This window comes from Sorghum bicolor, chromosome 2 (assembly GCF_000003195.3).
Source record: "Sorghum bicolor cultivar BTx623 chromosome 2, Sorghum_bicolor_NCBIv3, whole genome shotgun sequence".
Lineage (NCBI taxonomy): Eukaryota > Viridiplantae > Streptophyta > Magnoliopsida > Poales > Poaceae > Sorghum > Sorghum bicolor.
In genome coordinates this window covers 57,769,076-57,783,087 of record NC_012871.2, presented here as the reverse complement: position 1 = coordinate 57,783,087, position 14,012 = coordinate 57,769,076, and the positions used below count along the sequence as shown (strand labels likewise).

Genomic DNA, 14,012 nt, shown 5'->3' with positions numbered 1-14,012 from the left:
GCGGTGGATCAAGAGGCGGCGGCTCGAGAGGCACCACGAACTATGATGATGATGATAGCGTGCTTGACGTGCTCGATTACGACGATTCGTCTGCCGGTGCCCGCGGCGGCGCTTGGAAGACTGGAGTCGCTGCCACGTTTCTTGCCGTCGCCTCGCTCTTGTACATCTAGACACACGCGGACGCACTGCGTAGGGTGCATGATCTCGATGGCATCGATCATCGTAGTATTTTTTTTAATATCGATCATCGTAGTTATTAGTTTATTATTATACTAGGTTCGTGCCCGTGCGTTGCAACAGAATAACTAAACTTTAATACATAAAACACATGGATCGCACGATAAGAACACAATACTATGAAATTAAACACATGGATCTCACAAAATCTTTGAAAATTTTCTACATACCCTTCCTTGCTTGTCTTCTTGGCATTGCGTGATAGACTTTGAACATAGGTGCCTGATTTTGTTAGACATTTTTTGTTTTATTATTCCTTTAATCGATCTCTATAATTTTGTTTTTCTTGCTTGTTTGTCCAATAAGGCAGATATACACCTACACTAACTACAATCAAGTATCTCATTTTTTATAGACTTGTTACCAAAGTTACAAGACAAATGATGGGCATTTATAGATCAGCTGTGTTTCTCAATTTTTCTACATAGCATTTGTTAAAACCAAATATATATTCGCAAAAAAAGTACCGTAATTTTCATATAGACTTTCTTGTTAGTGGGGTAGGTTTGTTTTTAGTTTTATGATTTTTTTTAGTTTTGTAATTTTTTTAAAATGTCACCGTAGCGTTAGCACGGTAATATACTAGTTAAACTAAGGCAACCCGTGATCCGCCGCCGTCGCTGTTGCAGCAGGAAGTGGAGCCTCCAAGTCGAGTCCAGTCGAAGGGAAACTAACTCATGGAAACGTTAGAAAACGAAGAATCGCCGCCGCCACCGCTAGACCCTAGCCTGGCACCTGTGCTGTTGTTCCACGTTGAAGCAGGCGATGAAGATGATGCAAGATCCCTGTACAGCATACCCAAGAAGCGGGCGCTGCAGGCGACAGGGTTCGGCCGCCGCTTCGTCGCGGATGTCAACTGGGTCACCCCGCAAGGGTGGGTGCTCACGCTCGACCCGGCCTCCCGCGCCGTGTCGCTGCGCGATCCTTTCTCCTCGCGCACGGTTCGTCTTCCTCCGGACCGGGAGTGCCTCCTCGACAGCCAGGCCACCAGGTGCCTGCTGTCGACGCACCGGCCAACGGACCCTGCCTGCGTCGTGCTCGTGGTCCACCGCAAGCTGCCCGTGCTGTACTACTGCCGACCCGGCGGCGGCGAGGACCGGTGGTTTCAGCACGGGTACCAGAGTGAAATCATCCATGAGGACCGCGACATCTCCGTCGGGGTGATGGCGAGGCTCACGGCGGTCGGGCCCGGCAGCAGGTTCCTCGGGCATGAACTCGTAGACGACAAGGTGGTGACACTCGACTTCTCTCCGCCGGCGCCGGGACCGACACTGACAGTCGCTGACGCCGCGGACAGTCCATGGCCGGTCGGGTGCTCCCAGGTAAGATCATGGAAGGTGGAGTCGTGCGGCGAGGTGTTCGCGGTGAGGCTCTGTTACACGGCGCTGTGTGACAAGAGGGTGTCCCGCGTCCAAGTCGATAGGCTGGACTGGTCCACAAACGCTTGGGTGAGGGAGGCTGCAGCTGCAGGGCTCGGAGCCAACAGGGCCTTCTTTGTTAGTACGGGTCAGTTTGGGGTGTCGATGGCGGCGCACGAGGCTGGCTTGGAGCCAAACTGTATCTATTTCACAGAGGAGGGTGACAAAGGGCTCTATGTCTATGACACACAGCAAGGAACCACCAAATTGCACAATCTTGACCCAAATGTTCCGGATTCTGCGTGGCCTATACTTTTGATGCCTGCTCTGGCCTGAATGTGTTTTTTTTTCTTCATAAGACGACCTGAATCTTTCTTTTATATATAGTTATTAAGTTATTACGACGTCAAAGTGTCATATATATTCATAATTTACATTTTTTTATATGTGATAGCTACTAATATCCTTCTTTATTGTAACTTTGGTCAAACTTCATATTGTTTGACTTAAAACAAACTTGGATTCCATGCACATATTCATTTGAGGATAGATAGAATAGGTCACTTTCCAAAGATAAGCATTAAATCAGAGCTATTGAGCCCTGGTGACATTATGTGGCCCATTTTATTTCACTGATGCAGCACAGGGCTTCCCCCAATGCTCCAAGCTAACGTATTGCCTCAATCTCCATATATTAGCACCGGGCATCCAATGTCATAGTGATCGGTGGTCTCAAGTGTTAAGAGGACCTATAGAAGTACCATAGGTATCGTCTGACAAAAAAAAATGAAACAGCAGTTTGGGTTTGCATTGGCGAGAAGAGAGACGCCAATACTTGTTCAGGATCACATCAAGTTGAGGATAGAGAAAGTTGTAATAGGAAAAACCATGTGTATGATGGGACTGAAAATGGTACTGTTTGCCCGCGTTGCAAGATCACTGCCTCAAACTCGCCCTCATCTACGTGCACCATGGTTTTTGGTTGAGGCTAACAACATCGTTAGCATGCACTACTCGTGCCCTTAGGCAACAAGAACAGGGCATACCAATTGGGGGAGAACGATTGTCAGTGCCAACATTGCCAGGCTTCAAGGGAGTATTATGCGAGTAGGTAGGCCATAGGCCCTGTGGTGGTGCCTTGGTGGTGAGCCTGGACGACAAGGAAGCGTTGGAGAACCAGTGAGAGAGATGAGAGGATTACCGGCACAATTGATTTAGCGTGACGGTACAAGGTTCATGTGTCCATATATATATATATATATATATATATATATATATATATATATATATATATATATATATATTATGTATATTTTTTGAAGACCTTTTACAATAGTCGGAATCGCTACTCATCGCCTCCACTGAAAAATATATTTTTTTGCTTTAATTCGTGAAAAGATAATAACGTTATTGTAAAAGGTTCTCTCAAACCCCGACCTCTATCCTGCCGCGCCCTGCTCTCTCTCCCTCCCTCCAGCCGCAGGCACCGTCGTCATCGCCATCACATGGCCTAGCCACCGTTGGCCCACCTTTGCCCACACTCGTCGCTGGGATCTCATTGCTTCTTCCTTTTTCTGCCACTGTGCCATTGGCCCCAAGTCGACGGCGCCAACCAGGGCAGCAGCGCCGCACCCACGCAGCGACGCACACCCAACCAACGTTGCCAATGATATACACCTAGGCAGCGGCGTGGTTCCCAGGCATCGACATTGCCTCTATAGTGCTTGAATCATACACTTTAACTATGGTACTGAAAATATTATTTTTATAATTATGAATTTACCATTTTACTCTTCATTGAAAAAATAAAAAAAAAAGAATTACCACCCCTCTATTTAGGATCCTAATCCCCATAATTTCGGAGGCGATGGGAGACGATATGACGTCTATGGCCCACCGACGATAGTTACATCTATCGCCTCTCATCGTTCTACTCTCATATCGTCTCTCATCGCTTTTCTTATTCTGGGTTCACCGACCATAAATACACTAATCGCTTCTCATCGCCTCTCCAACCATTGTAAAAATACTCGATTGATTTTACTGAATTGTATGTAAATAAAATTATTAGTGTGACATATCCTTTCGCAAAATTCCAAGTCCAATCACATCTGTCGCATGGAGAGCGCGGACACCGATCGGCCCTGAGTATGTAGTTCGTGCGTACCACGTACGGGAATCGATTATTATTAGTCGAATTAACTGATTTATTATGGATTGTGATACGAACTCTGGCCACCTTTTCTGCTGTTGTTGTATTATCTCCTACATACAACTAAAAATAAAAAGAACAAAAGAACAAAAGTAAGACCACCATATGGTGCGACTTTTTTTTCGCTCCCCCACCACCCGACGTGCGATACCCGTGCGTAGTATAGGAGGTGGAAGGGTCAAAATTGAATAAAAAAACCAGATAGGATTCCTGACGCAAATTTACAATCCAGAATAATATATAACATAGAGGTGGAAGGGTACGAAATGAAATAAAGAAAAAGAAAGGATTCCTGATATAAAATAACAATCGTGTAAAGGAAACAATCGCACGCTAAGGAAAGAATCACTCACGGTACCAATCCTCGCCCGACGCCTCGCCCTCGCCCAACGTCGCACCTCTCTGTCTCCGTCGATCGTCCTGGGTCCTCGCCGCCCTCGCCCTCGCCCCCGACTCCCGACGGCCGACCTGCGTTGCCAGGTCTGGAGAGTCGCCCTCGCCGGAGAGTCGCCCTCGCCCCCGACACCGTCGCCCTCACCCTCGCCCTCGCCCTCGCCCTCGCCCCCGACGCCCGACGGCCGACCTGCGTTGCCCACCTCAGTCCTGCGACCGTCCTGGAGAGTCGCCCTCGCCCTCGCCCCCAACACCGTCGCCCTCGCCTCCGACGCCCGACGCCCGCGTTGCCTGGTCTGGAGAGTCGCCCTCGCCCCCGACGTCGCAGCCCGACGCCCTCGCACGACCTGCGTTGCTAGGTCGCCCTCGCCCTCGCCCGACGTCGTCGCCCGACGCCCAAGCCCGACCTGCGTTGCCCACCTCAGTCCTACGACCGTCCTTGAAGCCATCAATCCTGCGTTTTGACGAGTCGCCCTCGCCTTTGTGTTTCCTGGCCAGTCCACAACCATAAAACAAGGTGAGTTACACAACTGAAATCATATCAATTGGAGTTACATGTTCTTGAAGCACATATAACTAATATTGATTGTAAAGTTTTAGAATGAGGTTGTTCGATGCAAGCAACCCCCACTTGTACTTTGCTAAGTGTACCAAGCAACCCTTTAAGCTCGGTAACATCGATAGTTTGATACAGTTCCTTTAAATACCCTTTTAAGTTCTAGACTTCCATTTTGATGGTCTATTACTAGCAACAGAATACTCATACGATCCAAGTTCAGCCATAGTTTTCAGGTAAACCATTTTATGGAATTTAAGTGACAGGATTACTAAATAATACCCTTGTTAGATATCACCTCCTTTTCTGTTCTCTATCTCAATCCAATCTGCAGCAGAAAATGACCTTATAATGTGCAATTCACATCCAAAACTACATATCATTTCAGAAACATTGGACGAGAGAGCTAAACATCCCCCAAAACTTTCAGAAGAGAGAGTCAGGTTCTGTCTTCTGAAGCACAATGAATATAAACTGAACTTTTCCCAAAAATTATCTACGTATGAAATCCGTACAGTTTCTAATTGAACAAGGCAGATGAATGCAGAAGCACTTGGTTAATTGTACCAGCTAATGACAAGCATATCACACACATTTTATCGAATAGATTGTGAGCACTGAGGTTTCCACAAATGAAGTTGACTTACCTTCATGGTGGCGCCACTTGATGGTTCTACTTGGCTACTTCGTGTCTCATGCTTCTTCATCAGTGTGTTGTATACAAATGCAATGCGAGCATGCCACTAGCTTCCCCCATTTACATGAACCCTGAGGCTGCTTATAACAAAAGGTTTGTCATCAGTGTGTGTTGCTATAGAGCCGAAAGAGCTGAAAAAATACAAGGAATAGCCCTACTTTTCTACGCTTGGGTGCTATTATCAGTAAGGGCTAAGAACTCAAATAACATCTTGCTCGTACAGCTCTATAGGTGGCTTCTAAAGCAAGTATAGTCCATGCCTCTATGGAAGCTGATAACCCAGATCGGAGAAAGTAATACCTGAGCGACCTTCGCGAGGACATTGACAATGCGGGCCTCACCCTGGCCCTGCCAGCGGACACCGATTCCACCACAGGTTGTTGGTACCGTGACTCGAGGAGGCAGTGGAGTAGCTGAGGCCTGAGGGTCTGCACGAGATCGAGGATCCTCAGCGAACTCGTAGCCCGAAGAGCGCAACGAGGTCGGCGACGCCGCGCCCGCACCAGGCGAAGGCTTAGTGTTAGCGCCTGCAGGTGCACAGTTCCTATTTAACTAACCTGATAAGGCACAAAAGTTGGCTGCTAACATCCTCTTGATTTTTTTAGATAAAGGCTAACATCCTCTTGATGGTTCTACTCTTGGTCCTCTAGCTCCTTGTCGCTGCAATATGTTTTCTGTTAGTTGATGTCTTGCTACAAATGGACACAGGTCCCAGTCAGGTTCAACACCTCAGGCCTCCTTTTAATTTGGCATGCTTAGCGGCGCCCTACTAGGTATAATATCCTATACAAAACATCATAATATTATTACTTAGTGATAGGAGAGCAGGGATACATCACAAATTCACAATTAAAGCAAAATCCTGCGGTTAATATAGAAAATGTATTATCAGAACACACTGCAAACTCAAAAAATAAAATAATGCTTCATTAATAACACAAACAAGATTTGGCATTGACACAAATAGATATCTAAATGTTCTAAAAATCATTTTTCACATAACTCTACAACCACCAAAAGCAATATGTCAATACAGTTTATTAAGAAAAAGCAGTAAACTACATGGTTTGGCAACGTCAGGTGAATTGGCAATTGCATCACAGCTCATGAAGGGCAGCAGAAACATTAGGCCCCAAATACCGAGCATCCTTCTGTGCCACATCAACCAGCATCACACCTCCCTAGATTTAGAGCTGAGCCATTAAAATGTTGTCTAAATACAACAGACTGCTAATGAAAGAAATAAAGCACAAGTTTTTTAGGTCCTACATCAGGATTTAGGAACACATTCAAAGACATGGATCATAGCACTGATGTTACCAGTAACTACAGCCAACGCCACCATCATCATCTTAGCAAGTACCTAAAGCATCTAGAAATTGGAAACCATGGTCAAGAACACAAGTGCACATATGACTCTCAAGAAATATTGCATCACACTAATCCTATCACTCAACCTATCAAGGAAGTAGCTGATGAAATAAAAAAGGGTCATAGACTGCATTCTATCTTCAAGGTGATTAGCACAAGGTCATAGACTGCATTCTACCAGTGACTAACTAGACAACACCACCACTTCCTTTGCCAATTACTTGAATCATCTCAAAGATCATCCATTGATAACTGCACATCTTCCACCTTCAGGTTTGTTGATTGCTGAGAGAAGGTACAATACAAATTCAGAAACCACCTGACTGTTAACAAACTACTAGCAAACACTAATGCAAACGAGTGACCAAGATAGTCCTATAGGAGTGGATTTTATATCTGACGATCATTTGGGAAAATTGAAATATATTGACTGGAAAAACTTCTTAAAATGGCACCTAATAATCAGGAACAAGTAGCAGGGTATAAATTCAATGCATGTCAAACCCACATTTGTTCTTCAAAGTTAACCAGAAATGGAAAACCAATATTTTGTATATATTGAATATTCTGATAAGTGCATCCCCACCCTCTGCTTTTTGCCAGTGCCCTTACTAAATCAGATCTCACAGCATCAAACCCTTGGAGCATACTTTACATAAAACATGACAGCTGCAATTTCCCTTGTCATCCCGGTACCAAACAAAAACAATCCAAAAATGGCTCACCTTCCTGGCAAAGCTTATGGCATCAATCCCCTCCTCCCGGATGCCCTCGCTCGTGTGTGCCAGAGAGGTTGGTGATGGCGGGGCATGGTGCACACCGAGTAGAGCTTCGCGAGCCGCTCCTTCATGATGTCGATCTTGTCGCATAGAACCAGCAGAAGGCTTAATAAGAACTTGTTGTGAAAGGAACAACAAAATAAGTGACCTTATGGTGAGATCTATGAAAAAATGGAGGCGGCTGCTTACTGGAGTGTTGGAGCAGGCTTGGGGATGTAGAACGCAACAGCGGATGCCAGTGTGAGCAACGATGAGGACGATGCGAAGCAGGAGACAGTGGAGCAGCAGTGGATCTGCCCCTGCATAAGCAAATGGTGCTCCTCGTCATGAGCTCAAGCGGCAGAAGCGGAGGGGACACAGCAAGGGGTGACCTCGATCTGTGCTGACTGGTCGGATGAGAGGGATGGAGTGGAAGGGCCATGGCCGGGTCGGAGATGCGGTGGAACGACCATGGCTGGGTCGTAGGAGAGGGAGAGGCCACGACAGACTGGAGTGGTGTCGCGGCATACTCGAGCGGCGGCGGCGGAGTGTCGGCAGCAGAGTGTGTGTGTGTGTGTGAGATTGGAGAGATGGAGACAGAGAGAGAGGAAAGTGGGGATGGGGAGCACGGACTTGGGGTGGGGACTGTGTGGGAGCCGCGATGCGCAGGCCGGCCGGTCGACAGCCCGGCCAAGCCTCTCCCTCCCCAGGCGCGCGAAGTCACTGCAGCATGCCATCTCCATGTCCAGAGGAAGAAGAAGGCCACAGGCCACGGGGATGGGAAGGGAAGGGGAAAGAGTGAGCAGCACAGGTGCGGGCGGCGCACGGAACCGCTGAATCATAGGATTTTTTATTCCCGTGAAGCATCTGGTAGGCTCTGGAGTCCACAACTAGATGGCCTCTAGACAGCGTCGGTTGTTTTTTTTCTTTTTTTTTGACACAGTGAACTTTTTAATTTTTTTTTGTCTCACCTGCAGCTGCTCGGTCTGGTATGCGGAGGTGGTAGCCTGCTATGCGTCTCTTTATTTTTTTGGAAAATTTTTGAACCGTAGATGAACAAATATTCGTGGATGGAGGGAGTATTTTGGTATTTTGATTTTATTTAAAAATATATAATATACTTATACTAACTCTATCCATAAAAGAATATAATTTTTTGGATTTATTGGCACACGAAAGAAATAGATATGACGATTTCTTCCTGCAGAGATTAAACACTATCTTAGCCGTATCACGGAAAGATCTATAAAGTAGAGTTTGTGAGCCTGCGACGTCATGCTCTTCATGACTATGTTAATTATATAAACTTTGTGGTTTGCATTTAATGTTACTTTAATGCTGATACTTAAATTTTACAGTATTATTATCTTATTGTGCGATCTATGTATTTTAGTATAAATTGTTAACTATCCTGTGGCAACGCACGGGCACGCTACCTAGTGAGATTAAAAAAACCCTGTCTCGGAGCGTACCGGCCAGCAGCGTGTCTGAACAACATGGAGAACCAAGAGTCGCCTCCGCTAGACCCCACCCTAGCTCCAGCCCTGCTGTTCGAACCTGGCCATGGCGGTGCTGATGAAGCGGGAGAGGAAGAAACAACCGACGACCACGGCGGCGGCACCAGATTCCTGTAGAGCATACCCAAGCGGCGGCTCCTCGTGGTCGCCGGCTTCGACTACCTCAACAGCGACGCCGCCACCTGGATCACGCCGCAGGGTTGGGTGCTCGTTCTAGACGACTAGACCCCAGCACACGCGATGCTTGCCTGCGTGATCCCTTCTCCTCCCGCACGGTGCGTCTGCCATCGGACCACCCGGAGAGCCTCCTCCCAAGCAGCAACGAACACACGAGGTGCCTCATGTCGAAGCACCGGCCGACCGCCGCCGCCGCCGCCGCCGCCGCGGACGATGATCCAGCTGGTTGCATTGTGCTACTGGTCCACCTCGAGGAGCCCGTGCTGTGGTACTGCAGCCCCGGGGGCAGCCGGTGGTTGAGGCACGAGTACTCGCCCAAGCTGATTGCTAGTGACGACCACAGCCATATCATGTGGGCGATGAGCAGGCTTACCGCGGCGAGGGGCAAGTTCTACACCCTTGTCTATGGAGACGGCAGAGACAATAAGATCATGGCACTCGAGTTCTCGCCGGCAGGACCCATTTTCTCGACCACTCACCTAGCGCGTACGCCATTCCTGTCTAGGTTCTTGCAAGTTCAACTAGTCGAATCTTGTGGCGACCTCTTCTTCTTCCAGCGGGTCAGTTTGGAGCCCTTTTGCGCCCAAAGCATCACAGAGATAAACGTCTACAAGTTGGTCTTATCGTCCAACGACAACGCTTGGGTGAAGGTGAAGGTAGCCACCCTTGGTGACAACAGGGTGTTCTTCTGTGGTAGTGATGGGGGCAGCTATGGCTATGAGTTTGGGGCCTCAATGGCAGCAGATGAGGTTGGTTTGAAGCCAAATTGTATCTACTTCACGCATGGTGTTGGTAATAAGAATGACAAGGGGCTGTATGTGCATGACTTGGAGCGAGGAACTACCACCCTGCACAATCCTGCCACCAATGTTCCAGATTCTGCAAAGCCTCTACTTCTGACGCATGCCATTCTGTAATAAAGCCATGTAGTTTTGATGCATATGCATGCCTAAATCAGGCGAGTTGTTTCGCAATCAATGCAAGAATATATATAGTCGTTCAACCAATACTGTTCAATTTGTTCAATAGTTTCTTGAATATCTAGTACAATCTTCTGAGCATATCTCTAATAGTTCTTAAAAAAACACTTGGTAACTAAATGAATATTCTATCTAATAAGTTCCTAAAAAGGTATGCATGTTATTTGTTGCCTTTGTCCAACCGTTTTCAATAATTTGCTCTTAAGAAAAAAAAAACAAATCCCAAGTGGGTTAACCTAGTCAGCCAGCAGTCTCATCCTAACCGGCCATGACCAGCCACTAGCCCCTCACAACAAAATACTTGAATCATAAACATGTTATCATAACCAACGGCAGCTAAGTTCGACCAGGCCACAACCAACCAATGGACGTTATGAGGTGATTGTGGATACTTACTGCGACTAGGGCACCATCAACCGATTTTATCTCTTTTCATCTTTTTTCTAGGTCTAGGATATGGTCGAAGCGATACGGAGAAACAATGGGGAAGGAACAAAACTATACACCAATAATATCGATACGGGTCTAAGAACATCTTCAACAATTTACCAACTTTCTCATCTTTAATTTTTTTGACAAAATAAGAAAAATTCTCTTTAATTGTTTGGCACCTTCCATCCCCATCTTTCTCAACCTCGCAAAAAATTATCCAGGGCTCGCATATATGCGCGTGGCCTAGGAGCATGCATAGAGTTTCGTGGCCCGTCTAGTAAGTTCCAGGTAAGAATAAGTAAGAGAGAAAGATTTGATCCTTAATAAATAAATATTTCTATTATTAAGTTGTTAGTTTTAATACATGGCTTATAACTAATTAGTAAACTGTAAGCAAATCTTGAGTTCACACGTAACAATGCAAATATCTAAATTATCTGTTTGTGAGTTCGCCGTCCCGATCGCTCACGCGCTCCACGAGTTCACCACCACAGCAGCCCAACACCTCGTTGTCAACTCTCCTGTGTCCTGGCCATGCATCAGGCTTGCCTGCCTGTCTCGACCACCTTTCTAAGCCCACTAGAGATGGAGAAGAGATCAGAGATTGTTGGGTCGGCCTGGCGTTGAGGCATTGCGCGATACAACCAGAGCACGATGAGACGTCACATAGATTTTGTGAATATCTATTGCCACATGCCAATCTACTAATTAATGTCTTGAAACGAATATATGTTTCAGCTATATACAAGTCTATCATAGCATATATATATAGTCATGTCAATTTCTGAAATCAACCCAGATACTGTAATCAAGTTTTATGGTCTCCCAAAACTCGGACGATTCTTGGTGTCCCAATCCACAAGTCCACATGCCAGCAGTGCCTGAAGATCCAGTAGTGCACTGTGCCACGCTGCTAGCCGCTGTAGATATCGGTACGAAGGCCACTTCACCTCCTCTCTCAACAAGGTCAACATGCAGCGTCTCCGGCCAATCGTACAGCCTCGGGACAAAGATCTTGTTTCGCATCCACTTAACGTCGGTCTCAACCATTATCGTAGCGGGCGTACCGGTGAACAATGCCCGCCCTTTTAGGCCGCCGTCCACCTGCTCTGCATCTCCTGCTCGTTGAGCTTGAGGACGTGCACCGGAGTCCCACGGCAGCAGCCCATGAGCACCGCCATCAGCTCACCTTCGTCGGACTCGAAAAGATAGGAGAAAAAATCGTCGTCGAAACCACCAAACCCTTGGGGTTTGTCAAGAAGCCGAAGTCCTTCCTCGTGTCGGTTGTCATCATACACTGCCAACCTCCCGTCGACACCCAACATGTAGAGCAAGCCACGGTGGCGGACCAGGTTCGTCATCGGCGACGCGTCGAGCGTTGGCTTGTCGACTCTAAACTCTGAGAACTTCCATGGGTACCACCCGCCACTGTCGGCGTCCTGGATAGCACGGGCGACCTGAGAAATGGGGAACGCATTGTTGACGCCATACATTCTTCTACGCTCACCATCATAGATGACAAAGTCAAAGTGGGTTCTATGGAGCGGGAAGAGGTCACAGATGACGCCAGTCACAAGATCGATGTGGGCCACCGTAATTTCCTGATCCGCACGCTGGCACACCGTGAGGTGCCGGCCACTGGCGCTGCAGATCTTGGCGTTGGGAGTTTGCAAGTTGAAGCTGGCCTCCTCGAAGATTTTGTGGTGGTAAGGGCTGTAGTACCGAAGGTTGGCGGAGCCGATGTCGGCGGCGGCGTTGAGGAGGACCGGGGTTAGCCAGGCGGGGTAGAACGGGGCCACGACGGAGCGCCAGTGCCTGCACACGGCGGCGAACCTCGGGTGGCTCGACCATGGCAGCAGGTCCAGGATGGTTTTGAGTAGGTCGCCAGGGAGGGACGACCAGCCCGCCAGTTCCTGAGTGGCGGTGGCGGACGAGGTGTTCTCCATTGATCTCCTTCTCTTGGCTGCTGCTTGCGTAAGGAAACGAGCGAGGCCGGCAGTATATATATATATATATATATATATAGTAGACTTGTTCCCGATCCATCTTGTCATGTACTGTTTATTGTCTTGGATTTGGAATCGACCACGAGTTGTGTTCCCGCTTCCATCACGCTATGGATGTACGCGTATTCTGTTGGGACTCCGAAATATTTTAGAACATTTTATGGGGGAGTTTCAATATTATTAAAAAATCCCAATACCCTTCACCGAAACTTCATTCAGTTACGATCTCTAGTATTTAAAACAATTTTGAGCCGTCCATTTAATTAGATGACATGATTAGTAACATCTATTACTTCATAGGAGGGGATTGTGGAACATATATTTAATTGAATTTTAAATTTAACAAAATATGATAAGTAAAGAAATGTTTACATATAAAATCTTTTTTCTATAATTGATGTATCTTTTTATTTGAGACCGACATGATGTGATTTAATCTACATCTATATCTATACCCCTTAATATTATCTATACCTAATAATAAAGAGATAAAATTTCAGCCGATTTTTTAGTCTGGCTACTTATAAAGATAGAGAGATTAGACACAAGAGAAATAGAAAGAAGAATCCTCTCGATCCCAAATCAAACTTATCCAAATCAAATTCTATCAAACCTTCGTGCGGCAAAATTTCCGTCCGACCCCTTTGGCATATTTTTTTAAACGAAAGGTGAAGACTTGAATCCGTACCCGTACGTGAGCCAAATAATTTGGAAAAACGAGAAAGACTAAGAGAGATCTGTTAAGTTTGTTATATCTTTTTCACGGCAACGCACGAGTATTTTTCTATTTTTCCTATCATAGCTAGAGAACGACAATGTAGTGGAAAATTAAGTGCATGTACTAAAAATAATAATTATTACTATTTTGGTTATTATTACTACTACTAAGGGCACTCACAATGCAGAGTCCAAGACAATTAATTACATATTATTTATAGTATTTTGCTGATGTGGCAGCATATTTATTGAAGAAAGAGGTAGAAAAAATAAGACTTCAAGTCTTATTTAGACTTTAAGTCCACATTGTTCGAGATAATAAATAATTTTAGACACTATGATAGAGTCTGCATTGTGAGTGTCCTAATACTACTATTGTTTACAAGACTCTTTCTTATGCTCATTCGCCCCAAATGGAATTAACTTTTGTAATTATCTTAAGTCAAACTATTTTAGATTTAACCGTATTTATAGAAAAGAGGATAAAATTAAGTTGTAAAAGCGAACCATGGAAGAAGATGAGGTGATCATTTGAGTTGATTAAGACTATTTGCCTATAGATAGTATTGTTTTTTCTCCCGTTGCAATGCACGGACATCTT

At 46.1% G+C, this 14,012-nt stretch overlaps 1 protein-coding gene across 1 annotated transcript; it reads right to left on the bottom strand.

The window, feature by feature from the left end:
- Window positions 11,777–12,634, bottom strand: LOC8055780. Its single transcript, XM_021453531.1, has one exon. It carries the CDS (start codon window positions 12,632–12,634, stop codon window positions 11,777–11,779), a length of 858 nt encoding a protein of 285 aa, XP_021309206.1.